General features: G+C 42.9%; 1 protein-coding gene across 2 annotated transcripts in view; it reads right to left on the bottom strand.

Moving 5' to 3' along the window:
• Positions 1-2023: 2023 nt before the first annotated feature.
• The window catches only part of LOC120997052 (chromosome-associated kinesin KIF4-like), a 53052-nt gene continuing 27191 nt past the window's right edge, over positions 2024-27884 (bottom strand). For both annotated transcript variants that reach the window (XM_040426955.1, XM_040426956.1), the window contains exons 9-10: positions 20668-20835; positions 2024-2815 (exon numbers count right to left, since the gene is read on the bottom strand). In XM_040426955.1, coding sequence (XP_040282889.1) covers positions 2648-2815; positions 20668-20835 — 336 coding nt within the window. In that variant the 3' untranslated portion in view covers positions 2024-2647. The remainder of the gene's footprint in view (positions 2816-20667; positions 20836-27884) is intronic.

The raw sequence follows: 27884 nt of genomic DNA, 5'->3' as shown, positions 1-27884 counted from the left end.
ACACGACAACTGTAAAGTAAAGCAATGCTGCAGGTTATATCAGTACAATGAACAAGCAGGTATTGATTTTGAATCACATAGGAACAGCCACATTTGTGTGGTTTATCTATTAAATGAGAGAATGATCTAAACTGTTGAGGATGCCGTTCAAACATAAAAAAGCAATACTCACCTCACCTACCTACACCGCCCTCCCCCCGTCACTCTGTTTCCTGGTCCAGCAATGAAGTCCCAACCCAGGGGCATGCAACCGCTGCATCCAAGCTCCAGATGAAGGAACAGATTCAGATAAACATTTTACAGAGGCTTTTACAGACTTACAAGAGGCAGCAAGTTAATGGTTACAATCTCAAGCGTGTGGTTAAAGTCTCTCAGTGAGGGCACAGTCTTAGAGGTACAGTAACAGGTCAATTATGAAGACGGTCTCCGTAAGAGGCACCAAGTTAGTTAGTGCAGCTTGCTTCCTTCCCCTGAGATAGCCCTCCTAAATTGGGAGCAGATACCCTGTGGAGTTAGATGAGCAGTGGGGCAAATTTTAGTTGCATCATGGAGCTCAGTTCTCTCCCACTGGAAATCAAGTCATACTCCAGAAATTTCAGAAGTGAGGTACAAAGTAAATACATACCTCCAATATGAATCCTGGTTGGGGGAACAATTTTCCACGAGGTTAATATATCATACAAGGTAGAAGCCCTGGACCAAGGATTGGTCATTGATAGGAGATCCACACTGCCAGGTTGGTTTTGACCTCCTAGCATATCTGTAGTTGAATCTAAACCTTTCTTTTTTCTCTCCCCACCACTGGCGTATCTATAGGGTTCGCAGCGGTCGCAGCTGCAAGCGGACCCCTAAGGCAACGCACTGAGGGAAGGGGGGCCCAAGCTCAACTCTTGCACCAGGACCCATGAGCCTTTAGCTATGCCACTGCTCCCCATCCCCCTTTCGTTCCTCTTTTTCTTTTTTCTTGAGAAGCTCTCAAAATTGCTGATCTTGTTCTTTTGGTTATATGTTTTACCAAAACAAACTTTTTTAAAAGCTAAAATCTCTCTGGGCAGGTGTGTGTTGTATCCAGTCTTTCTGGGCATTGACACTCTGGTTGCCTCCTCAGGCTGGCAGCAATGAAGATAAATCCAGCTGCTTTACAGGCCACAGCATTCTATCCTTGTGGTACAACACTGCACAATGTGAACAGGCACTTCCATATAGAAGTATCCTCGCAACCACTGCACATATTCTGCACTGCCTTTCAGCGGTCATGACACACACAATCCGCTGGAATGCCCAACTGCTTTGTGGCACCAGCTAGGTCCTAAGGTGGTAAACCCTTTCAACCCCTCACTTCCACCTGCTAGCTGTCTAAACACAGGAGTCTTACTGCAGCAATTTGACCATGATTATAAAGCCTGATGAAGTAGTACTATGCAGTGCCCTGGTTTAATTTTTATTTTGATGTGTTATAGGAAATGACATATCATTCATTGACTTCTCATATTCTAACAATCATATAATAGCGCATGACACAATAAGGCTACTTTCACATCTGCACTTTCCCTTTTTTCACTATTGAGATCCGTCACAGGATTTCAATAGCGGGGGGAAAACGCTTCAGTTTTTTCCACATTCATTGTCAATGGGGACAAAACTGAACTGAACAAAATGGAGTGCTACAAAATGCATTCCGTTCCAGTTGGTTGCGTCCCCGTCATGGACAGAATAACGCTTCAAGCAGTGATGTGACACGGAACAAGACGGATCTGTCATGACTCACAATGTCAGTCAATGGAGATGGATCCGTTTTGTCAGACACAACAGAGAACGGATCCGTCCCCCATTAAATTTCAATGGTGTTCATGACGGATCTGTCATGGCTATTTTAAAGATAATACAACTGGATCTGTTCATAACGAATGCAGGCGGTTGTATTATTGTGACGGAAGTGTTTTTGCTCATCCATGATGGATCCAGCAAAAAAGCTGGTGTGAAAGTAGCCTAAGAAGTATGTGTAATATAGTATCCGCAATATATTTCCTTTTAATTGAAACAGATAAACCCTGAAGTGTCAAGCGACTGGTTTACTTGTTCTGCAGAAATAAGCAGTACTTATTATATGTATGAGTCAAGTCAATTACAACAAAAAGCATAACATATATTTTACAGTAGATTCACTTGTCTTTTCAATGGCTCTTACAGCATACTGAAAGATAGGCTGTAATCATCACATATTGTAAGGTTTTACCGCTGACATCCATATAGAATACCAGACATCGGGTTGCAATTTATAGAAAGGAAATGTATATATTACTTTTTCAGTTTAGCTCATTGACATGACACATTTTCTGACAGTGTGTATCACTTTCACTTATTTTCTAAATGTCGAAGTATTTGGCATGCTTAGTTGTCACATGTTATGTGCAGAGATGGGTTTGTGGTTAGAGACCTCTGCCATCATGGTAGCCACTAGCTGCTACAATGTAGAAACCATACTGGTGCAATGATACGGAGAACACAAAGACTCTACTCTAAGTCATTCAATTTTATCTTTGATTTAAGAAATTATAAAAAACTATAAAATTAATTATTATTTGGCCATGTAAATAGAAGTGTAACACCAGGCACATTAATGCTTCTCAAGGTGTGGGTCAGGCAGTCATTGGGATAGTTTCTTCATGGACCTCGCCAGGTCTGAGATCTCCTTCCATTTGACCGACTGCAGAGACCGCTGCATCGAATGCTCAGACTGAAAAGTTGAGAGGCGCGTGTCCAGGTCTTCTATTTTTAAAGAAACATGCAGCAGCTCAGCCTCCTTTTTAGTGATCTTAAAATAAGAAAGGGACAGTGTAACCATTACAATGTATAAAAGCAGACCGAAAAACAAGTTGTAATTGTGACATTTGAAAAAAAGTTGTTCTAAACTGATTTGCAATGTTTCTCTATCTTTTAGAAGAGAAAATATTACCCCTGGCAAATATCCACAATGCTCATCTACTGTAAATAATTTCTGGGGTCAGAAGGCTAAAACATACCACTGTTACCATATATACTGATAAACTGAGCGTGCCTTATTATTGGAAGTTAAAATATAACTTTTATTGTCTTTAATGAATAAAATAATTGAGATACTAAATAAAGTATGTGACTGCACTTTCTAGAGGGGGAGCAGAAGGGTGCTAACACATATATGGCCCTTATCAGTTCATTGTCTGGAGGGGAAATAGCCTGACAATTAAGTAATCGGGGCGGGGGGCTGGGGGGTTCTCAGCCTATAAGCTTTCCCTATGCCAACTAGTCTAAAGGCAGGGAATCCCTGAATGGCTGTAGTCGGAACACCCGCCCTGAAAAGGACCACCCCCAGCCGCTGGAACTTCTGACCTGTGCTAAAATTCCCTTAAAGCTTCCCTTCCTAGCAAATCTATTCCATCATCCGACGTGTTTCGCTAAATATGAATTGGCTCTTCAGGGACATGGATTCGTTAGTATCGCAGAGCACTATAAGCAGTGGCAGTGGTTCTGGTTACATATCAAGGCAGTGGCGAAGTGTTGACATTTTGGTGTCCTATTTATGGCGCTAGGCTTCACCTACCAAAATTACCAACCAATGGGCATTGTAGGGGTGCCGCCCATAGTTTACTCCCACCTGACCTAGCGACCAATCCCGAACGGAGACGCGCGGTCTCAAGGCACAGCCTACTGCAGTGCCGGACTCGCTTCGCTTATAGTGCTCTGCGATACTAACGAATCCATGTCCCTGAAGAGCCAATTCATATTTGGCGAAACGCGTCTGATGATATAATAGAATAGATTTGCTAGGAAGGGAAGCTTTAAGGGAATTTTAGCACAGGTCCGATGTTCCTGCGGCTGGGGGTCGCCCTTTTCAGGGTGGGTGCTCCGGCTACAGCCATTCAGTGTTTCCCTGCCTTTTTCACTGACCACTAAACGTAATAACAGTCTGACACTTTCTATTCTGTAGAGATCACTTTTCATCTCAATATTATCACAGGCAGGATTACAACTAACAGTAACATCTCTATTCTAAAGCTGAAAACCTAACATAGGATCACTGAAGTCACAGAGCATGCCCATAGCCAGCAGCTACATTGTTTGCCTTTATGGTAAAATTAAACAGTGGATGGAAAGTGTACGCCCAGTAAAAAAAACACGACTCACCTGTTGACATTCCCATCATTCCAGTATCCTGGCTCCCATTCTGGCTCTTTAACAAAGTGTCTGTATCATGAAGACAAACCCTGTTCACACTGTATGTCCTATTAGTGCATATGGATGTCATAGAGCTTGCGTCCCCTGCTTGGGAGTTCCCTCTATGAGCTAGAACAGAGAGCCGTTCTGCACAAGCAGCTCCCATTTTGATAGAATTAAGCCACCCTTGTATTACAGCCATTGACATAAAAAAAAACGCCCAGTAATACTACATACACAGCCCAGTCACATTATTATAACCACCAGCTAAAATCCAGAGTAACCACCGTGTACAGCACAGACAGTAGGTAGACGGACTGGGAGTGACTCAGTTAGGTCCTGGTAGGTTGTCACAGGTATCTGGAGCCATGCTGACGGCAGTGCATCCCACAGCTGCTGGAGGGTACATGGGGGAGGATTCAAAGAGCGAACTTGACGATTAAAGTGGTCCCAAAGATACTCAATTGAGTTCAACTCTGGAAAATTGGGGTGCCGGGGTAGTACTTGGAAATCATGGTCATGCTTTTCCAACCATTTCTAACCATGTGACACATGCATTGTCTTCCTGGAAGATCCCATCTGCCCCAACGAACACAATCAGCATGTATGGATGTACGTGATCTGCAAGGATGGATTCATACCAAAATCAGTTTAGTGTGTGGCGTATGGATGAGTGGGCCCAGAGAATGCCACGAAAACACATCCCAGACTAAAACGCTGCCACCACCAGCTTTTGTTCTTTCAGCAATGGTTGCAGGGTGTTTGTTCCCTCATGTCAGAAAACGTGACTCATGGGAGGGGGCAACCCTTTGCCAATCAGCAGAGGTGCAATTCTGATACTGCCTTCAGAGCACCATACACAGTAGGGTTTGCTGAACTGCTGTTTTAGACACACATCCGGTAGCCCACTGGTTAATTTTGGTGGTGAGCTGCTCCATTGTTGTGTGCTGGTCTGCCCTCGTGCACCTTCATAGCCAACGTTCATCTCTCACATCAATGGAAGGTGGTGCTCTGCAGTTTACACGTCGCTTATTTGCATTAGTGTCATTTGTCCACTCACAATACACTTTCACCACAGGCACACGCGAACAGTTCACAGACTGCTCAGTTGCAGAAATATTGCCACCTTTGGCCTGAAAGTCAATAATCATCCCATTTTGCAACTCTGATAAATCGCCCCTTTTACCCATGAGGGATATACACTCACCTAAAGAATTATTAGGAACCCCTGTTCTATTTCTCATTAATGCAATTATCTAGTCAACCAATCACATGGCAGTTGCTTCAATGCATTTAGGGATGTGGTCCTGGTCAAGACAATCTTCTGAACTCCAAACTGAATGTCAGAATGGGAAAGAAAGGTGATTTAAGCAATTTTGAGCGTGGCATGGTTGTTGGTGCCAAACGGGCCGGTCTGAGTATTTCACAATCTGCTCAGTTACTGGGATTTTCACGCACAACCATTTCTAGGGTTTACAAAGAATGGTGTGAAAAGGGAAAAACATCCAGTATGCGGCAGTCCTGTGGGCAAAAATGCCTTGTGGATGCTAGAGGTCAGAGGAGAATGGGCCGACTGATTCAAGCTGATAGAAGAGCAACGTTGACTGACATGTAGGGAGGACTGGTGACATATTGCTCTAGGTCTGTTTTGTTTTCTTCTATTTAGTGGTTCGATATCTGATGAAAATGTATTCTGATTTATTACCTTTAAGGGTTGTCTATTATATCCACATCGGTACTAGGCGAATTTAAGACATATTTGCCGCAGATTTCGGTTCCCCCAATACAGCAGCGCACATTGCGCAATCGCGAGGAGGTGGATGAACTTACCAGGGTACTCGGCGGGTCAAGGGGCGGATGTCAGATGACGCGCTCAGTTTTGATTTGCGGTAGTACCAGCACACACTTCCCCTTAGGCGGGGCTTGTGTGATATCCTTTCGGCGCTCATGTGGCCGCGTACGGCCGTCATAGCGCCGGAGCCTTGACACGCAAAAGTGTGGGGCACTTTTCCTTTACAGGCTTACCTTATCGAGAGACTTTCGCTCCTGATGACACGGGGCAGACTATGTCACGTAAAAACGCGTTGAGCCGGTGATCTCTATCCAGGACACGGCTCTGTAGGCAGGGTGCTTATCAAGTGTCAGGCAGCGCACCAGCTGACCTGGAAGTGTGAATGCGGTCCGATACTTAGACCCAGTGCGACTCTGCATGAGTAGGTAGGCAGACTGAGTCAGCTGAGTGAGCATCTATAGAGACACTGAATATTGTGTGGGTGCTGTACTTTTGGATGTCCTGATAGTATGTGAGATCAATCACACACCCTAACAGTTTATGAGATTGGAAGACAATACAGACTCCATTCTCAACAGGGCCTCCAGCCTTAATTCACTATCAGCTGCTCTGCTGTTGAGTGCTAGGTAGAACTGCAAATGAATGCACCTGTGCCTGGTTCAAATACAAGAACCGTGTCCTGATTCATTCTCCAGCAGATATTAGCACAAATGTGCCAGCAGGATTAGGATTTAGTCCAGACTGTGTGTTATGTAGCGGGTCTAGTATCATCCTGGACTACATCACTCCAGTCTGGAGCCTGAAATTCATGAAAGTGATGTACAGAATTTTCCCGTTTTAATCAGACATTAATAAATACTTTATTATTTTCTTTTAAATACGTTCTTCAGGCAGTGTGATACGAATCATCTAGTTCAGCCATAAATAATGTTGGACCACCATGACTAAGTGAGCCTCAGTGAAGACACCAATAGACAAGGCTGTCTAGCCCTGTCAGCCAAAGGGGAGGGGGGAGTGTACTGAGCATGAGGGTCATAGCTGTAGCAGTGCTCCAAGAGCTATGTCTGCCCCCCCAGTGCTCAAACTTCCTAATTTGCATAAATATAAAAGTTCACATATCTCCACTGTGTACAGGCTAACAACATAAGAAAGGTATCGTTTTAATCAGCATGATCAACCCTACCAGGCAATATGACTGATTCAATAGGGTTGAGCATGCTGACAGAGCCTCTTTAACCACCTCAGCCCCCTTAGCTTAAACACCCTTAATGACCAGGCCACTTTTTACACTTCTGACCTACACTACTTTCACGGTTTATTGCTCGGTCATGCAACTTACCACCCAAATGAATTTTACCTCCTTTTCTTCTCACTAATAGAGCTTTCATTTGGTGGTATTTTATTGCTGCTGACATTTTTACTTTTTTTGTTATTAATCGAAATTTAACGATTTTTTTGCAAAAAAATGACATTTTTCACTTTCAGTAGTAAAATTTTGCAAAAAAAACGAGATCCATATATAAATTTTGTTCTAAATTTATTGTTCTACATGTCTTTGATAAAAAAAAAATGTTTGGGTAAAAAAAAAAAAATGGTTTGGGTAAAAGTTATAGCGTTTACAAACTATGGTACAAAAATGTGAATTTCCGCTTTTTGAAGCAGCTCTGACTTTCTGAGCACCTGTCATGTTTCCTGAGGTTCTACAATGGCCAGACAGTACAAACACCCCACAAATGACCCCATTTCGGAAAGTAGACACCCTAAGGTATTCGCTGATGGGCATAGTGAGTTCATAGAACTTTTTATTTTTTGTCACAAGTTAGCGGAAAATGATTTTTTTTCTTACAAAGTCTCATATTCCATTAACTTGTGACAAAAAATAAAAGCTTCCATGAACTCACTATGACCATCAGCGAATACCTTGGGGTGTCTTCTTTCCAAAATGGGGTCACTTGTGGGGTAGTTATACTGCCCTGGCATTCTAGGGGCCCAAATGTGTGGTAAGGAGTTTGAAATCAAATTCTGTAATAAATGGCCAGTGAAATCCGAAAGGTGCTCTTTGGAATTTGGGCCCCTTTGCCCACCTAGGCTGCAAAAAAGTGTCACACATGTGGTATCTCCGTATTCAGGAGAAGTTGGGGAATGTGTTTTGGGGTGTCATTTTACATATACCCATGCTGGGTGAGATAAATATCTTGGTCAAATGCCAACTTTGTATAAAAAAATGGGAAAAGTTGTCTTTTGAGAATATGAAATTCAAGATGGTGGCTCACTTCAAACGTGATTACGGAACAGGTGCTGCTAGCCCTAGTGAGAGGGACACCCACCCTCTGAAAATGTAAATTGGAAAGCTATAGTAAAGGGCGAGCACACTTCATTTGGACTAGTACTAAAATTTAATTAAATCACACTAACACGTGTATGACAGATACATAAAATACTATAAAATACAATAAAATACAAAGCATAGAATATACTTCATACAAGCTCCTAGACCTGGATGGGTCCACAGAAATAATATACCGCAATATTCCTTAGATGCAAGGCTGGATTAAATCGGAATTTTCAATAAACCCGTGGAGATGGTGGTCCACGTGCAAATATAGATTGTCAAGATTATTTCAACAGGCTTGTAATTGCATGAATATTCAAACGCTGGTCTCTTTCTGCGGATGCAGTATAATGGCTGTTTATATATATGTATGTTGCAGTCCCATATACCGTGTTGTATATAAGTAAGGTGCAAGTTGCCAGATAAAGTTGCACTGGCTTAAGGGATCCTTGAATATTTGAACGCTGGTCTTTTTGCGTTAATACAGTATAATGTCCAATTGTATATACTCTGATCCCCTAAAATGTCGATTTAGTCCGCTTACCTTCCCCAGCGTTGGCGGTTTGGTCAGGCGAGGGTTGAGCGGCGCGGGAGCTTGTATGAAGTATATTCTATGCTTTGTATTTTATTGTATTTTATAGTATTTTATGTATCTGTCATACACGTGTTAGTGTGATTTAATTAAATTTTAGTACTAGTCCAAATGAAGTGTGCTCGCCCTTTACTATAGCTTTCCAAAAGTTGTCTTTTGCCAAGATATTTCTCTCACCCAGCATGGGTATATGTAAAATGACACCCCAAAACACATTGCCCAACTTCTCCTGAGTACGGCGATACCACATGTGTGACACTTTTTTGCAGCCTAGATGCGCAAAGGGGCCCACATTCATTTTATGAGGGCATTTTTAGACATTTGGATCCCAGACTTCTTCTCACGTTTTAGGACCCCTAGAATGCCAGGGCAGTATAAATACCCCACATGTGACCCCATTTTGGAAAGAAGACACCCCAAGGTATTCAATGAGGGGCATGGCGAGTTCATAGAAATTTATTTTTTTTGGCACAAGTTAGCAGAAATTGATTTTTTATTTTTTTTTCTCACAAAGTCTCCCTTTCCGCTAACTTGGGACAAAAATTTCAATCTTTCATGGACTCAATATGCCCCTCACGGAATACCTTGAGGTGTCTTCTTTCCGAAATGGGGTCACATGTGGGGTATTTATACTGCCCTGGCATTCTAGGGGCCCTAAAGCGTGAGAAGAAGTCTGGAATATAAATGTCTAAAAATTTTTACGCATTTGGATTCCGTGAGGGGTATGGTGAGTTCATGTGAGATTTAATTTTTTGACACAAGTTAGTGGAATATGAGACTTTGTAAGAAAAAAAAAAATTATTTCCGCTAACTTGGGCCAAAAAAATGTCTGAATGGAGCCTTACAGGGGGGTGATCAATGACAGGGGGGTGATCAGGGAGTCTATATGGGGTGATCAATGACAGGGGGGTGATCAATGATAGGGGGGTGATCAATGACAGGGGGGTGATCAGAGAGTCTATATGGGGTGATCACCCCCCTGTCATTGATCACCCCCCTGTAAGGCTCCATTCAGATGTCCGTATGTGTTTTGCGGATCCGATCCATGTATCCGTGGATCCGTAAAAATCATACGGACATCTGAATGCAGCCTGACAGGGGGGTGATCAATGACAGGGGGGGTGATCAATGACAGGGGGGTGATCAGGGAGTCTATATGGGGTGATCACCCCCCCTGGAAGGCTCCAGGGAGACGCCTGTATGTGTTTTGCGGATCCGATCCATCTATCAGTGGATCCGTAAAAATCATGCGGACGTCTGAATGGAGCTTTACAGGGGGGTGATCAATGACAGGGGGGTGATCAATGACAGGGGGGGTGATCAGGGAGTCTATATGGGGTGATCACCACAGTCATTGATCACGCCCCTGTAAGGCTCCATTCAGACGTCCGTATGCGTTTTCCGGATCCGATCCATCTATCAGTGGATCCGTAAAAATCATGCGGACGTCTGAATGGAGCTTTACAGGGGGGTGATCAATGACAGGGGGGTAATCAATGACAGGGGGGTGATCAGGGAGTCTATATGGGGTGATCACCACAGTCATTGATCACGCCCCTGTAAGGCTCCATTCAGACGTCCGTATGCGTTTTGCGGATCCGATCCATCTATCAGTGGATCCGTAAAAATCATGCGGACATCTGAATGGAGCTTTACAGGGGGGTGATCAATGACAGGGGGGTAATCAATGACAGGGGGGTGATCAGGGAGTCTATATGGGGTGATCACCACAGTCATTGATCACGCCCCTGTAAGGCTCCATTCAGACGTCCGTATGCGTTTTGCGGATCCGATCCATCTATCAGTGGATCCGTAAAAATCATGCGGACATCTGAATGGAGCTTTACAGGGGGGTGATCAATGACAGGGGGGGGTAATCAATGACAGGGGGGTGATCAGGGAGTCTATATGGGGTGATCAGGGGTGATCAAGGGTGAATAAGGGGTTAATAAGTGACGGGGGGGGGGTGTAGTGTAGTGGTGCTTGGTGCAACATATTACTGAGCCACCTGTGTCCTCTGGTGGTCGATCCAAACAAAGGGGACCACCAGAGGACCAGGTAGCAGGTATATTAGACGCTGTTATCAAAACAGCGTCTAATATACCTGTTAGGGGTTAAAAAAATCACATCTCCAGCCTGCCAGCGAACGATCGCCGCTGGCAGGCTGGAGATCCACTCTCTTACCTTCCGATCCTGTGAACGCGCGCGCCTGTGTGCGCGCGTTCACAGGAAATCTCGCGTCTCGCAAGAGGACGCACCGGCGCGTCCACCTAGAAGAGCAGGGCCGCCGCAAAGACGCAATCCTGCGTACGGCGGTCCTGAGGAGGTTAATGTACACAAACTACATGGTTTTTTTTGCAGAGAAGCAAATGACAGCTATGAATGTTTAGCATCCTCTGTCTACAGGTCATAGCTGTCAATTAGATCAAATTGAGCCTGTGACGTTAATTCATGGCTTAATAAGAACATAAATTAGACTGAAAATCAAAGCCTAAACAATCTTCTTCACAAATTATGCTCCATGAAAAACACCTAGGGTACAAAAAATGACTGATTACACAATCTCTAATTAGTGTCATAATTTGGCAGAAAACCTGCTTTCTCCAGTCTGAGTTTGTCAAATGCATACAGTGTACGTGACAACGCTGTAACTAATAAACCCTACGCACATAAAGTGTCTTAAAAACAAAATGTTTGCTATTTAACATGTGGATTGCAAGGAATGACGTAACAGATCCACCAAGAATGAAAATGCATTATGGGAATTTTTACTGAGCTCATGCAGCCTTTTATGTTAAGACCACATAATTTCTTTGGTATAGCCATATTATATTTCTCTATATCATTGCTAGGGGTATAATGCATGCTAGGAGAATAAGCAACAGGCAAAGAGATGATGCTCTTTTTGCCAGTGTTGAAATAATGACATATTATTATAGGAACTATAATGAATAATAAGAATATTAACTATAATTATAATTATTATAGGAACTAAAATGCATGAATCTATAATTTAATAAGACATCTGTTCATCAGTGATAATAACTAATAATCTGAGAATCATCATCTATCTAATGCATATAGCTCTTTTAGTCTGGTATTTGGATGTTCCTAATACGATCCAAAGTATTTACTATAATTAGAGAGGTTGTCTCACCACAACCACCCCTGTACATTTTACTTTTTCTATTAGGACATAAGGATGTGACAGAGGGGGCATTCAAAACCTCCTTCTATGTGGCAAAGCATTTGGTGGACCAAATGCATTACATGGATGACCACTCATTTCAGTGGGCAGCTGTAATGTTACATGTGGCTATGGCTCCTCTCGCTAATAAAATTGGTCAGCAGCACCACAGCCACCAATACCAGACAAGTAGACATTTTAGACACCTGTATACTTCCAATTTCGTGCCCGCTTCCAAAAGTTTGGTGAAGCACCTTTCCTGATCCAATATGACTATGCCACAGTGCACAAAGCAAGGGTCATAAAGAAAAAAGCTTAGGTAGGTGGTACAGGTCAAATAAAGATCCACAAGGTTACCCAACAGAACATAGCTCAGAACATCTTGTCTTCAACCCATAGTCATGGTGCAATCTCTTCTGCAGGTAGGCAATGTACAGTCACTTAGTCACCTTGCATCCACAATGATATTAAAGAAAATGTGATTCATCAGACCAGGCCACCGTTTTCCATTGCTCCATGACCCAGTTCTGATGCTCACATGCTTATTATAGTTGCTTTTGGCAGGGTCAGCATAGTTACTCTGACTAGTCTGCAACTACACAGCAAGCTGCAATGTTCTGTGAGTTCTGACACTTTTTATCATAGCCAACAGTAACATTTCCAGCAATTGGGACTATAGTAGGTCTTTTGTGCTTCACACCCACACACATCAATGCATTTTGGGTGCCCAAGACCCTGTTGCTGGTTACTCTTCTTTCGACCACTCTTGGTATTGTTATGTAGTGTCTGGAGAAGTGGTGGATGAGGTGGATGCTTGTCCAAGGTTCCTCACTTAATGGTTTTATTAAAAGCAACCAGGGTATGTAAATGAGATGTGCAGTTGTCTCTCTATTAGGGTTTGTTGAAAACTAGCTTTCAGGACCTATGTTGCTGGAGTGGGGAGAGATCATTAATTCATTGATGACATCATTGGCTAAAGGGCATGCTAAGAGCATACAATTTGTATACTCAGCTCGCCTCATGGAAGGTTCTGACTAAAACCAATAATAAAGAGTTTTGTTTATAAAGTTTTCAGTCATTGTACAGAAGTGCCTCGGAAAATCATGGTTCCCCTTAGGATTTTGTTTTTCTGGGACAACTTAGTACATGAATAACATGCCTTCTGCAGAGTCAACTGTTCATTCCCTGCAGCTATACCCATTAGCAGGAGGCACTTGCATCAGTTTAAGTTGAGAAGGCAAACCATGGCTGTTTGTAAAATCAAAAACCAATGTCACAAATGCATTCATAAAAAAACAAACAAGCCTAATACAATAATAAATGAAATTTACATTCAAAATGAAACTTACATTCACGTAAGGTCATTCTCCTGTTCCACCCATTCTGGCATCATGTGAACTCTTCCTTCCCTGGCCTAAACATGAACTTGGTAGCTGATACCCTGCCATAGCAAACAGCCCAACAATACAATATGCACAAAAAACCCTACTCCTAAAACACTATAAACTTTCAGATATCCTTAGACCTTCCCACTTTGTAAATGATTTACTCATTTGGACATTCCGCCACTTTACCGCATTTTTTCAGCTCTGGGTTATACTGGTTGAGCTTGTTCTTTTCTAGCTACAGTCTATGTCTATATGTTCGGTTTACATTCATCAGAACAACAGGCAATATGACTCATCAGCCATGTAGCGGCGTCTATCTGCTTTATATAATTTGAAAATCACAGACTTCAGCTCATTGACGTCATAACTATGCTGGAGTTAAAAGATTTCTCATTCATGAAAAATATCCAAAAGTGCTGTTTTTTTAATTAGGTTTCTGAAATGCTGACAACATGCTACACACAGATAAATTTACAAAGTGATGAAGATTCCTTAATTATACAGTTACAAGCTGCAAATGGCTTCATATTTTAATGCAGTAGAACAAATAGCACAAAGATTTGGATTTTGTGTATTCTTTCATATCAGATATAGCCCCTTTGCCATCTAGTGGAAGGAAATTTAATTGCAATATATTATATATTATTTTAGCATTTTACATACCTGCCAGAGAAATTAATCTGGTGTTAAATTGTAAAAATATTCAATCTTAATTAAAGGCTATGTATACTTTCACAACCTTTTTTGCCATAATTCCTCTTAAGTCGTCGTGATTTCCTACAATTTGTTTCTGCTGCTCTTATACCGACCTACAGTGCCTTGCAAAAGTATTCACCCCCCATGACTTTTTTCGTGTTTTTTTTTTTACATTACAGCCTTAAGTTCAATGTATTGTTAATCTGAATTTTATGTGATGGATCAGAACACAATAGTCTAAGTTGATGAAGTGAAATGAGAAAAATATATAAAAAAAACTATTGTTTAGAAATAGAAAACAGAAAATTGGCATGTGCGTATGTATTCACCCCCTTTGTTAGGAAGCCCATAAAAAGCTCTGGTGGAACCAATTACCTTCAGATGTCTACCTGTGTGCAATCTAAGTGTCACATGATCTGTCATTACATATACACACCTTTTTTGAAAGGCCCCAGAGGCTGCAACACCTAAGCAAGAGGCATCAATAACCAAGCACTGCCATGAAGACCAAGGAACTCTCCAAACAAGTAAGTGTGAACCTGACCCAACCATCGGTGCACTATTTTCTATTTTGCGAAAAAAGGACTTTTTCGATTACCACATCAAACTTATCCCAAAAAGGGGAGAATTTGATATTAGCTCTAAGTGGTGCCAGCTGCGAAATAACATCACAGCGGATTAACCTATGGTGACTGGTTCAACATAGTGCAACAATCTGGCTAACTAAAAACCGAATTTTCCATCGACCGAACTCTGCTTTATCGATTTCCGCCATCTCGGCTAATTCAAACAAATGACATCATCAACTAAACACCATCTTCCGAGCTAATCACGTGAGACGCCACGGTGAACGAGTCGAGAGACTACTCCGCAAGAGGTGGTAGTAAATCAACAGGTGTTGAAAGCGGCTAACCATCACCGGCAAGCAGTGTTCGTGCACAAAGGTTTTACTTACCAGCGACCACAGAGAGGACATCTTTCGAACCATCCAGGCTCCAACCACTGGTAAATCAGTATATCATTATACGAGACATTCGAGTGGTATAATCAAATGATTCTTTGCAAATAGACGCCCATATAGCAAATCTAGAGGTCTCATTTATTTGGAGTACTCCTATTATATAGATGTATGCGTGAGCTCCGCATTGTATTTATCTATATATTTATGCTGATAATATGACATGCAATCAGGTTATGTCTAAACATTTTTATATTTTAGTTGAAAAATAAATTATATGCATGCAAAAATACTGTGAGCCAGCCTGATTGATTCATTAATTATTTATTTACTTTTCAGCTGGTAACTGAAAGGCTGGGCTCCAATAGTTTGATGGTTGAGCTTCTCTAAATATCCATTTTAAGTAAGGGACAATGTTGTTGAGAAGTACAAGTCAGGGTTAGGTTATAAAAAAATATCCAAATCTTTGATGATCCCCAGGAGCACCATCAAATCTATCATAACCAAATGGAAAGAACGTGGCACAACAGCAAACCTGCCAAGAGACGGCCGCCCACCAAAACTCACGGACCAGGCAAGGAGGGCATTAATCAGAGAGGCAGCACAGAGACCTAAGGTTACCCTGGAGGAGCTGCAGAGTTCTACAGCAGAGACTGGAGAATCTGTACATAGGACGACAATAAGCCGTACGCTCCATAGAGTTGGGCTTTATGGCAGAGTGGCCAGAAGAAAGTCATTACTTTCAGCTAAAAACAAAAAGGCACGTTGTGAGTTTGTGAAAAGGCATGTGGGAGACTCCCCAAATGTATGCAGAAAGGTGCTCTGGTCTAATGAGACTAAAATTTTACTTTTCGGCCATCAAAGAAAACACTATGTCTGTCGCAAACCCAACACATCACATCACCCAAAGAACACCTTGTTTCACTGTGGGGATGTTTTTCAGCAGCCGGGAATGGGAAACTGGTCAGAGTTGAGGGAAAGATGGATGGTGCTAAATACGGGGATATTCTTGAGCAAAACCTGTACCACTCTGTGCGTGATTTGAGGCTAGGATGAAGGTTCACCTTCCAGCAGGACAATGACCCCAAACACACTGCTAAAGCAACACTTGACTGGTTTAAGGGGAAACATGTAAATGTGTTGGAATGGCCTAGTCAAAGCCCAGATCTCAATCCAATAGAAAATCTGTGGTCATACTTAAAGATTGCTGTTCACAAGCGCAAACCATCCAACTTGAAGGAGCTGGAACAGTTTTGCAAGGAGGAATGGGCAAAAATCCCAGTGGTAAGATGTGGCAAGCTCATAGAGACGTATCCAAAGTGACTTGGAGCTGTAATTGCCGCAAAAGGTGGCTCTACAAAGTATTGACTTTAGGGGGTGAATAGTTATGCACATTGACTTTTTCTGTTATTTTGTCCTATTTGTTGTTTGCTTCAAAATAAAAATAAAAAATAAATAAAAAAAAAACATCTTCAAAGTTGCAGGCATGTTCTGTAAATTAAATGATGCAATTCCTCAAACAATCCATGTCAATTCCAGGTTGTGAGGCACCAAAATAAATACGAAAAAAATCAAGGGGGGTGAATACTTTTGTAAGGCACTGTATGTGTCTCCATGGTGACAAACTACAAACAGGCTCTGTGTAGTCATATCTGCAGTCTAACTCACTTCCATCTGTACCAGAAAGAAGGGAGCATGGCATCTTTTCCACCATCTGAGCATCCGGATAGAACTGCGTAGCCAGAAGAGCTGCATCAATAGGCTGAATTTTATCACCTAGCTTATACAGTGTTTTTTTTCTGTACGGTTTTGAGATCCAGCAGGGGATCTCAGAACTAAAGGAAAACACTCCCATACTAATAATATAACCGGGTGCATCCATTCCGAACGGATCCAGTTGTATTATATTTAAAATAAAGAAACTGTTCTTATAATCACTGTGCTTTCTTTGCTTGTTCCTCCTTTCTTTACTAGTCTACACGCAGGTACCCTTAATGTGTATTGGGGTCTGAAGGGGCTATCACAGCTCCTCCCCCAATCCAAAGCCACATAGTACGACACATCAGTGACCAACTACTTTAAAATGGGACCTCCACAGCAGCCATCTTCTTAACTTTGACTTTCACAGCAGCCCGCCCCTTAACAGTAAGTTTCACAGCACCCTACTCCCTTAACAGTGACTTCCACAGAACCCAGCTGTCTTAACAGTGACCTAACAGTACCCTGCTGCCTTAACAGTGACTTTCACAGCAGTTGCCCCTTTAATAATGGCCCCTGCCCCCTTAACAGTGACCTCCACAGCACCCTGCACCTTTAACAGTGACGTCCACAGTGCTTGCCCCTTTAACAGTGACCTCCACAGTGCCTGCCCCTTTAACAGTGACCTCCACAGTTCCCACCCCTTTACCAGTGACCTCCACAGTGCCTGGCCCTTTAACAGTGATCTCCACAGTTCCTGCCCCTTTACCAGTGTCCTCCACAGTTCCTGCCCCTTTAACAGTGACCTCCACAGCACCCTGCACCTTTAACAGTGACCTCCACAGTGCCCGCCCCTTTAAATGACCTCCACAGCGCCCTGCGCCTTTAACAGCGACCTCCACAGTGCCAGCCCCTTTAACAGTGACCTCCACAGTGCCCGCCCCTTTAACAGTGACCTCCACAGCGCCCTGCGCCTTTAACAGTGACCTCCACAGCGCCCTGCCCCTTTAACAGTGACGTCCACAGTGCCAGCCCCTTTAACAGTGACCTCCACAGTGCCCGCCCCTTTAACAGTGACCTCCACAGCGCCCTGTCCCTTTAATGCTAGGGCTACACGACGACTTGTGTCGCGTGACATTTTGTCTCAACAACTTTTATAATGATAGGCTATGGTGTCGCACTGCGACATGCTGCGACTGTGACACGACAGTCGCAAAAAAAAATCCATCGAAGATGGATGCATGTAGCAGCGTAGTTGTGCCCTATGTGTCGTGCGACTTATTGTAGTCCTGTATCCCTAGCCTAAAGCTGACCTAGAGCAATGAAGAAAAATGGCTCAGTTGCTATGGAAACCTGGAGTAAAATTGTGTGTATTGCAATTGAAATTTGAAGAGAAAGACTTGCAGGCTTATAATGGCTAATGCAGATAATTTTTTGGGAATATCTCAGGAACGGTATGTCCTAGAGAGCTGAGACCCGGTCTAAAACCTTCCCGGACACCTGATGTACCTGTGTGCCAAATTTGGTGAAGATCGGTCCAGTCGTTTGGTCACGCATAAAGAACAGACAGACGTCCAGACAGACAGAAACTCATTTTTATATATATATAAGAGATACAGTGGATATAAAAAGTCTACACACCCCTGTTTCAGAACTTTTTCCACCTTTAATGTGCCCTATAAACTATACAACTCAATTTAAAAACAAACTGAAATCTTTTAGGTAGAGGGAAGAAAAATATAAAAATAAAATAATATGGTTGCATAAGTGTGCACACCCTTAAACTAATACTTTGTTGAAGCACCTTTTGATTTTATTACAGCACTCTGTCATTTTGGGTATGAGTCTATCAGCATGGCAACATTTTGACTTGGCAAGATTTGCCCACTCTTCTTTGCAAAAACACTTCAAATCTGTCAGATTGCGAGGGCATCTCCTGTGCACAGCCCTCTTCAGATCACCCCACATATTTTCAATCGGATTCAGGTCTGGGCTCTGACTGGGCCATTCCAAAACTTTAATCTGCTTCTGGTGAAGCCATTCCTTTGTTGATTTGGAGGTATGCTTTGGGTCGTTGTCATGCTGAAAGATTAGGTTCCGCTTTCTAGCAGAAGCCTGAAGGTTTTGTGCCAAGTTGATCCTCTGGATCAACTTGCAGGATAACAGGCCGAACTGGATGGACAAATGTCTTTTTTCGGCCTTATGTACTATGTTACTATGTTACTATGTTATTGACTGGTATTTGGAACTGTTGATAATTCCCTCTAGCTTAACTAAGGCCCCAGTTCCAGCTGAAGAAAAACAGCAAAGCATGATGCTGCTACCACCATGCTTCACTGTGGGTATGGTGCTCTTTTGGTGATGTGCAGTGTTGTTTTTGGGCCAAAGATATCTTTTGGAATTATGGTCAAAAAGTTCAACCTTGGTTTTATCAGACCATAACACCTTTTACTACATGCTTTTGGGAGACTTCAGATGTGTTTTTGCAAAATGTAGCCTGACTTGGATGTTTTTCTTCGTAAGAAAAGGCTTTCATCTTGCCACTCTACCCCATAGCCCAGACATATGAAGAATACGGGAGATTGTTGTCACATGTACCACACAGCCAGTACTTGCCAGATATTCCTGCAGCTCCTTTAATGTTGCTGTAGGCCTCTTCGTAGCCTACCAGACCATTTTTTTCCTCGTCTTTTTATCAATTTCTGCACTTGATGATGACTGTCTTCAATGTGTTCCATGGTATATCTAATGCCTTGGAAATTCTTTTGTACCCTTCTCCTGACTGATACCTTTTAACAATGAGATCCCTCTGATGCTTTGGAAGCTCTCTATGGACCATGGCTTTTGCTGTGGGATTCGACTAAGAAAAATTCAGGAAAGACCAACTAGAGCTGCTGAACTTTATTTGGGGTTAATCAGAGGCACTTTAAATGATGACAGGTGTATGCTGACTCCTATTTAACATGATTTTGCATGTGATTGCTTAATTCTGAACACAGCTACATCCCCAGTTATAAGAGGGTGCGCACACTTATGCAACCACATTATTTAAGTTTGTTTTTTTCTTCCCTCCACCTAAAATATTTCTGTTTGTTTTTCAATTGAGTGGTACAGTTTATAGGTCACATTAAAGGTGGAAAAAGTTCTGAAATTATTTATCTTTGTTTAATTTTTTTTACATCACAGAAACCTGACATTTTAACAGGTGTGTGTAGACTATTTATATCCACTGTATATTCATGAATAGGGATGAGCGAACTTTATAAGTTCAGGTTCGTCGTTCGGGCAGAGGAGGAATCCCGTTATGGAACTTTTTCATAAAAGTCCTGCATAACGGAAACCAGACTGATCCGTTATGCTTCCCATAGACTTCTATTATGACGGGATGCAAAACGGAATGTTTCTTAAAGGCTTCCGTTTTGCCTTCCGTCATAGAATTTCATTCTATATATATAACGGAATCCATAATGGGATTCCTCCACACCCCGAACGCCGAATCTGTAAAGTTCAGGTTCACTCATCCCTATTCATGACCTAATGGAACCACACCATGAATGATCAGAGAGAGATACGGATCTGGTCAGGTTACTCAACCACCCTCACTTTCAGATTCTGTGCAATCTAAACAGTTTGGAGATATGGAGCTCGTAGTGAGAGCAGGCTGAGAACATTTCCTCTTTCATTACCTGAAAAGTACAGTCATTTACTGACCAAACATAGCTCAGCTTCTGCATTCGAGCACTGGAATAATACTATGCAATGTCACAAGTAACCAAATACAGTGATTTGATACAAAATATTCAATGACTTCTATCTCAACAGTTCATTACCTGGGTTTGCAAGGAAGATATGTGGTCAACTAGCAGTGTCTTATCTCTCCTAAATTCTGTGTTTATTTGCTCCTCCTTGACTAACATGGCTTGTATCTCTGCAATCTGGCTGCTTAATGTATTGGTTCTCAAATCTTGGAAATCATTCCCACTAAGCATCAGGTCAATCTAGAAGAACAAAAGATAGTACAGTAATCAAGCAATTGTTTTCATTTTTTTATTGTCGCGTTCCAAGAGCTATCACATTTTTGGTTGTAGCCGTATGAGGGCTAGTTTTTTCACGGGACAAATTGTAGTTTTTAAAGGGAATCTGTCACCAGTTTTTGGCTTCTAGGTTCTAACAGCTCCAGCGCACGTCAATGCGCCCTGATATTCTTGAGCTCACAGCTCTCCTCGCCCACCATGAGCTCACGAATATGGGGAGTCGTTCAGCATGCGCTCGAGCTGTTTTGCACAGAATTTTAGCAAAACGACTTCGTCAATTAAACAAAGTGACCCAGCATTTTGCTAAGGGGATCTGTCATCTTGTTTATGTTGCCGTTAGGTAGGACATCATAAAACCGGTCACAGATTCCCTTTAATGGGGTACACATAACTCATTTATTAACTCTTTCTTGGGGGAAGGGAAAATTAATCTATACCGGCATTGAGTTTTTACTTTGTAAATTTCGAGACGTTTACTTTGCAGCATAAACAACATGATAACTTTATTACAGAAACACCAAATACATATAGGGGGTCATTTATTATTCAAAAATAGGCCTATATTGGGCGTATTTCTGGCTCAGATTGCGGCGCAAAGGTAATTTGCGCTGCAATCTGCAGCCTTTCCCCGCTCACGCCAAGCCTAAAAAAGTGAGCGGGACCATGCAGGCAGGCCTGTCTCATTCATCATTTTCTACGCCTGTTTTAGGTGTGGAAAATGGTCTAAATGTAAGACAGTTAGGAAGCTGTGTTACATTTAGACTGGCGCTGGATGTGCTGAAGTTATGTAGAGGCCGGTGCCTTTTCATAACTTCGGTAGATCCACCACCAGATATAGGGGTTCCTAAGACCGGTGTCTAAACTGACCCCCATAGTATTTTTTTTACCTTTTCATCAGTATCATTTTGAGATTCATGACACTTTTTGATCACTTTTTATTCCATTTGGTTCGTAGCTAATATGCAAAAAACAGTAATCGTGGCAGTTTATTTTTCTTTTTTTTACAGTGTACTGTACACCATTACATGATAATTCTATAGTGCAGGCTGTTACGAATGCTATGATACCAAACATGTGGTGGGGATTTTATTTTTGTTATTTTTTTTCATTGAAAACATTTTTTGGGCGGAAAAATATGTATTATTTAACTTAACTTACTAAAACGTTACTTCACTTTTATTTTACAATTTATTAGTCCCACAAGGGGACTTTCACAGGTAATCTTCTGATTGCATCGCTTGTATAATACACTGTACTACTGACAGGCACTATCAGATATGCAGCATGATAGGCATACACTGAGGGCAGGCTTGGGGGCCTTCATTAGGTTCCTGGCTGCCATACTAAGACACTGGCACCCTGCAATCTCATTCAGGGAGTGCCGATGCCTGAGAGGCTGAGCCTCTTCCCACTAAACCACTTAGATGCAGTGGCTCCTATTAACCACAAACTCTAACGGGCCTGGATTGGTGCTTTTGCTGATATGGATATAGAAAAGATGACTGGGCACACCTAAGATATTTGGTAGCTAATGTTTATTGGTACTGAAGTATATAATACAAATCCAATAGGGGGATGTACAACGTATAATTTAATAATTGAAAACGCTACCTCTAGATAGAGCAATAGTCAAGGCAGATGTTCTGCGTATTCTGTGGCTGCAGAATACGCAGAACATCTGCCTTGACTATTGCTCTATCTAGAGGTAGCGTTTTCAATTATTAAATTATACGTTGTACATCCCCCTATTGGATTTGTATTATATACTTCAGTACCAATAAACATTAGCTACCAAATATCTTAGGTGTGCCCAGTCAACTTTTCTATATTTCTGTCCTCTTTAGCAGCGGGGTGACGCTGCAAGACTGTGAGCACCCTGGTTGGTGTATCAACCATCCTGTGCATCCAACTAATATATTACTTTTGCTGATATGGGCTGTTAAAGCAGGAGCCCAGTTGTCATCCGTGCAATGTTGAGATCCGTGCAATGCTTAGACTAAGCTGCCATAAAAAGGTGGCAGCCTAGTCTCAGGCCCCTTTAGTGACCAACGTAAGGAGGTGTATTGGCGGTCGCTAAGTGGTTAATAGCAACCTGTACTGTACATTGTGGACATGCTCAGAGGATATGGGTATGATATTGTACAAATGCATTTGGTGGCTTTCTCAAACCATGTTTTACCAGGATACCATGCTTTCCATATCACAAGCTCTCACTGAAAGTGACCTTCTGGTCCAGAGACAAAATTTGATATGTGATGGAGAATTATATAAAATTACCTTTTTTGCCACTCTGCTTTGGGTTCCCCATCTAAGGGCTCCCTCTGTGTTGTCCTATCTTCTTAGACTACCTGTTGGCAGTTTGAAAGAATCTTGCATCTGCTACTGGATAAATGTCTCAGCACATTGTCCATCTTTTGTGTTCCCCTACAGTGGCCCTGTAACTGATGATTGGATGGTGTTTGGAAATACAAAGGAGCAACACAGTACTAAGGCCACCAGAGCTCATCCATCCAGGAGCAGTGTCTCCGACTACTGATAGATAGACTATGAAGCTGACAGACAATTTGTGACAACACAAAGGGGACCCTATTCCTCATCAGACATCAGATTTTGTCACTGGACCATAGGGTCGCTGAAAGTCCTTGATACTGTACTCTATTTTAATTGTGATAATTATATTTCTTGCATGATCTTTTGTGGGTCTGAATCACGCACAGTGTATGTACTGTATGTAATTACACTGCTGATACCCGTCACGTATACACAGGAAACTATAGCAACAGTGTTATTTGAGGAGACCTACAAAAGCACTGCATTAAGTAACCTGAGGAATCTTTCCAACAAAGCAAATGATGTAGCTTATTCCCAATATCTTGGGAATAAAGGATTCTGTTTCAATTATTTTTATTGGATTTTTCAACATATTAATGTACATTGCATAGATGTATTCAAAATTCAATAGCAAGTCAGTCAGTTTGTACAGACAAACAATTGCAGTTTCAAAATGAGAACACAATAAAACCACAATATCAACTAAATGATCAGTGTGCCGTCCTGAAGCCTATGCAGTTGAGTATTTCAGTGTTTACATGAAGGGTGTTGTCCACAGTTGCCATATTTTATCCACCTTGGTGTTATGAAATACACTATAGGAGAGTAGTTTTTCATAAGTGTATGTGTATGTCGCCTCCTTTAAGTTCGGGGGTTTAGGCTCTTTCCAGTGCCGCACCACCACCAATTTCTCAATCACTAAAACATGGCCCACTATAGTTCGGGCTGATACAGGAAAAGAGTCTATATCCCCAAAAAAAGGAAAGCCAATCCCGGAGAAGGTTCCACTCTGTAACGCAATACTTCAGATAGTAAAGAGAATACAGCGTTCCATTAGGGAAGGAGGACGGGGCATGACCACAGGGTGTGGTATAGCGTTCCTCTCTGACCACAGAGTCTTCAGCAATAAGGTGAGGAGTTTGGAAAGATAGTGTGTAGCCTATTGGGCGTACAGTACCAGCGCAAAAGAGTTTTCATAGCTGTGGAATTTACACCACAGGTTTATGGAGTGCTGTACTATGTCTGACCTACCAGGGTTCATGTATGGATCCAATGCAGAGGTAATCAGTAAGGCTCTAAGATCTTGGGCTGGAGTTACACTTTGTTCTATGTCAACCCAATGTTTATCTGTAGTTCTTGCCCTCAAAATGAAGAGGTTGGTAGCTATATAGTAATGGCGGAGGCACAGTAGTCCCAGACCTCCCCTTCCTCTCTTCCGGGTCATCAGGGTGTATGAGATTTTAGGTTTCTTGTTCCCCCAAATAAAATTATTGATAAGTGGTCTAGCTTTCTGAAAAAAATCTGGTGGGTAGGGGCAAGGGAACCGTATGGAAAATGTACAGCACTTTCGGCAAGGTAAATATTTGGAAGGTAGCTATTCTTCCCACCCAGGAAATGTTATGTTTTGCAAAGGTGGATGTTTTCAGGAGTGATTCGCAATTGTCGGAATATAGCATTGATCGGGTCTTAGTGAGGTGATATTGTATCTCAGTGTCCTGCCAGTCTAGGTGGATTTCATTAAAGGGAACCTGTCATCAACTTTATGCCACCCATACTAATGGAAGAATAAAGTAGAGACAGGTGAGTTGATTTCAGCGGTCTGTCATTTATAAGGTAAAAGTAAGTGGTTGCTAAGAACCAACATCACAATCATTGCAGACTGGGCCTGGAAAAGAGTCACGGACACCTGAGAAGAGTCATGGTTATTCATGAAGTCCTGCTCTCCCTGCCCACCTGCTGATGACCAACAGTCTTCTACCTAGTCTTCTCCCTTTCTCTCTAGGAGAGAACTGCAAATCATCATCAGATGGGCGAGGGGAGCAGGAGATTATGGATAACCATGACTCTTCTCAGGTAGATTTGACTCTTTTCAAGGCCCAGGCTGTAATGTCCTCATGGAGGGAGGATTGCAAACCTTGTAGCATACGCTTGAGTGCTTGTTCAGACACTGGAGAGTGGGAGGCAGGTAGTGCTGTTAAGGCATCTACTATATCGCCAGTTGCCCCTTCGTCTGGGGAGGAAGTGTCCTCTGAGCTGATTGAGTCCTGAGGGCTCCGAGTGTCCCATGCCCTGTCCCGAGCTGTGGAGGTCAGGCATAGATGATAGTGATGCGCCAGGCCCAGTATCATGGCGCGCCTCCTGCTCCAGTTCATGAGTTGTGAGGTCAGTACCGACTGATGACAGGGAGGGAGTTGGTGTGACCCCGTGTACAAACACATTGGAGGCTGCACTCGACGGAAGTGCGCCGGGTCCAGTGGAGTCGGAGAGGAGAAGAATGAGGAGCACTGTCTCAGGTCAGAGTCCGGCTTGCGCAGCGTCCTGTGAATTTTCCCAATCTCAGCGGGATGCAGGTAGGCAAAGAGCTAAAGTGCTGCGTCTGTGTGCCATAATCAAGGGTGTAAGCGCTGGGCTGGTGGCTTAAATTGGTGCTGGGTGCCGGAGCGCTGAAATCATGCGGCCATCTTCCTCCAGTGCCTGGCCACGCCCCCCAGGAATAAAGGATTCTCTGATATAAATTATGATTAGTTGTTGCCTCTTAAGGTGCCTACATACCTTAGACAGGTGTTGGAAACACTTGTTTCAAACCCATTCATACACATGTATGCTTGGTTTAGGGAAGCATGCATGTGTTTTCAGTAGGGAGAGGGTAATAAATAACTGCCAGATTCCTCTGGTGGCCGCTTATCTCCACTGAGAACAAAGAATAGGGCTTGTTGAAATCCAACTGCCCAGAAAGAGTCTGGGAAACCCATACATATTAGGAAATTGGCCAGTTCTTCTGAATTTGGTGGGTTTGGTCTACATTTGTCTAAAGCAGGGGTCTGGGGGCCGCATTGTCACATTGCTCTATTTCAAGGGGCTGCAAAAAAAAGGTTAATCAGCGCTCGTTGGCATCAGCCTATTACACAGACCGATGCAAAGTGAATGGGGAGGAGTGATCGCTATCACAGTCATTCCTCCCTCATTCAGTTCTATTGATTATCTGCAGCAAATTCCTTATTACACATGGAGATGTACTGAGGATTATCGTACATCTTTCATCCTGATAAAATATGCAAATCAGCTGACAAACGAGCGATTCCTTGTTTATCAGCTGATCAGCTGCTTGATTATACAGGCCATTACTGGGAATGAGTGCTCGTATGAAGACTTGTTCCCAGTAATTGTCCTAAATATTGTGGAGTGTAATAGGAACTTTTAGATTTCCTGGTAAGAAATTATTTTTAACACGTTCCTGCAGACAGAAGATTCATACTTTCCTGCTCCCCGCCGCTCCCACTGTCTCCATCTTGCTGGATATTGGCATACTCACATGCGCGCTCCAGCCAATGACTGGCCACAAGCAGCGTTTCACTTCGACCTTGACAGCAGCCCGCCCCTTTGACAGTGTTTCACAGCACCCCACTCCCTTGACATTAACCTCCTCAGGGGCCCGCTCCTTTAACAGTGACCTATACAGCACCCCACCCCTTAACACTGACCTCCATAGGGGACCATCCCCTTATCTGTGACCTCCACTGTTCTCTGCCCCCTTTACAGAGACATCCACAGCACCCGTCCCTTTAACAGTGACTGCCACAGTACCCCGTTCAATTAACAGTGACCTCCACAGTACCCCGCTCCCTTAACAGTGACTTCACAGTACCCTGCTGACTTAACAGTGACCTCCACAGCAGCTGCCCCTTTAATAGTGGCCCCTGCCCCCTTAACAGTGACCTCCACAGTGCCCATCCCTTTAACAGTGACCTCCACAGCGGCCTGCCCCCTTAACAGTAACATCCACAGTGAACTCCTCTTTAACAGTGACCTCCACAGTGCCCGCCCCTTTAATAGTGGCCCCTGCCCCCTTAACAGTGACCTCCACAGCAGCTGCCCTTTAATAGTGGCCCCTGTTCCCTTAACAGTGACCTCCACAGTGCCCTGCCCCTTTAAGGCTAGGGCTACATGACGACATGTGTTGCTCGACATTTTGTTATACCAATGTCGTGTAACAATTTTTATAATGACAGGCTATGGTGTCGCACTGCGACATGCTGCTACTGCGACACGACAGTCTCAAAAAATCCATCCAAGATGGATGCATGTAGCAGTGTAGTTGTGCCCTATGTGTCGTGCGACTTATTCTCCTCGTGTAGCCCTAGCCTAAAGTTGACCTCCAGCAGTGAAGAAAAATGACTGGGTTGTTATGGAAACCTGGAGTAAAACTGGGTGTATGTGGAGACTAAGGGCCTGTGAGCTTCTATTCGCTGATAAGGGACATGTGACCGTGTGTATGGCAGTTGGGATATGAGTGAAAGTCTTGTAGGCTTCTTTTGGCTAACGCAGGTCATTTTTTGGGAATATCTCAGGAACGGTACATCCTAGAGAACTGAGACCCGGTCTAAAACCTTTTTGGGCACCTGAAGTACCTGGGTGCCAAATTTGATGAAGATCGGTCCAGTCATTTGGTTGCGCATAAAGAA

The sequence above is a fragment of the Bufo bufo genome, chromosome 4 (assembly GCF_905171765.1).
Source record: "Bufo bufo chromosome 4, aBufBuf1.1, whole genome shotgun sequence".
NCBI lineage: Eukaryota > Metazoa > Chordata > Amphibia > Anura > Bufonidae > Bufo > Bufo bufo.
This window is presented reverse-complemented; position numbering and strand designations above follow the sequence as displayed.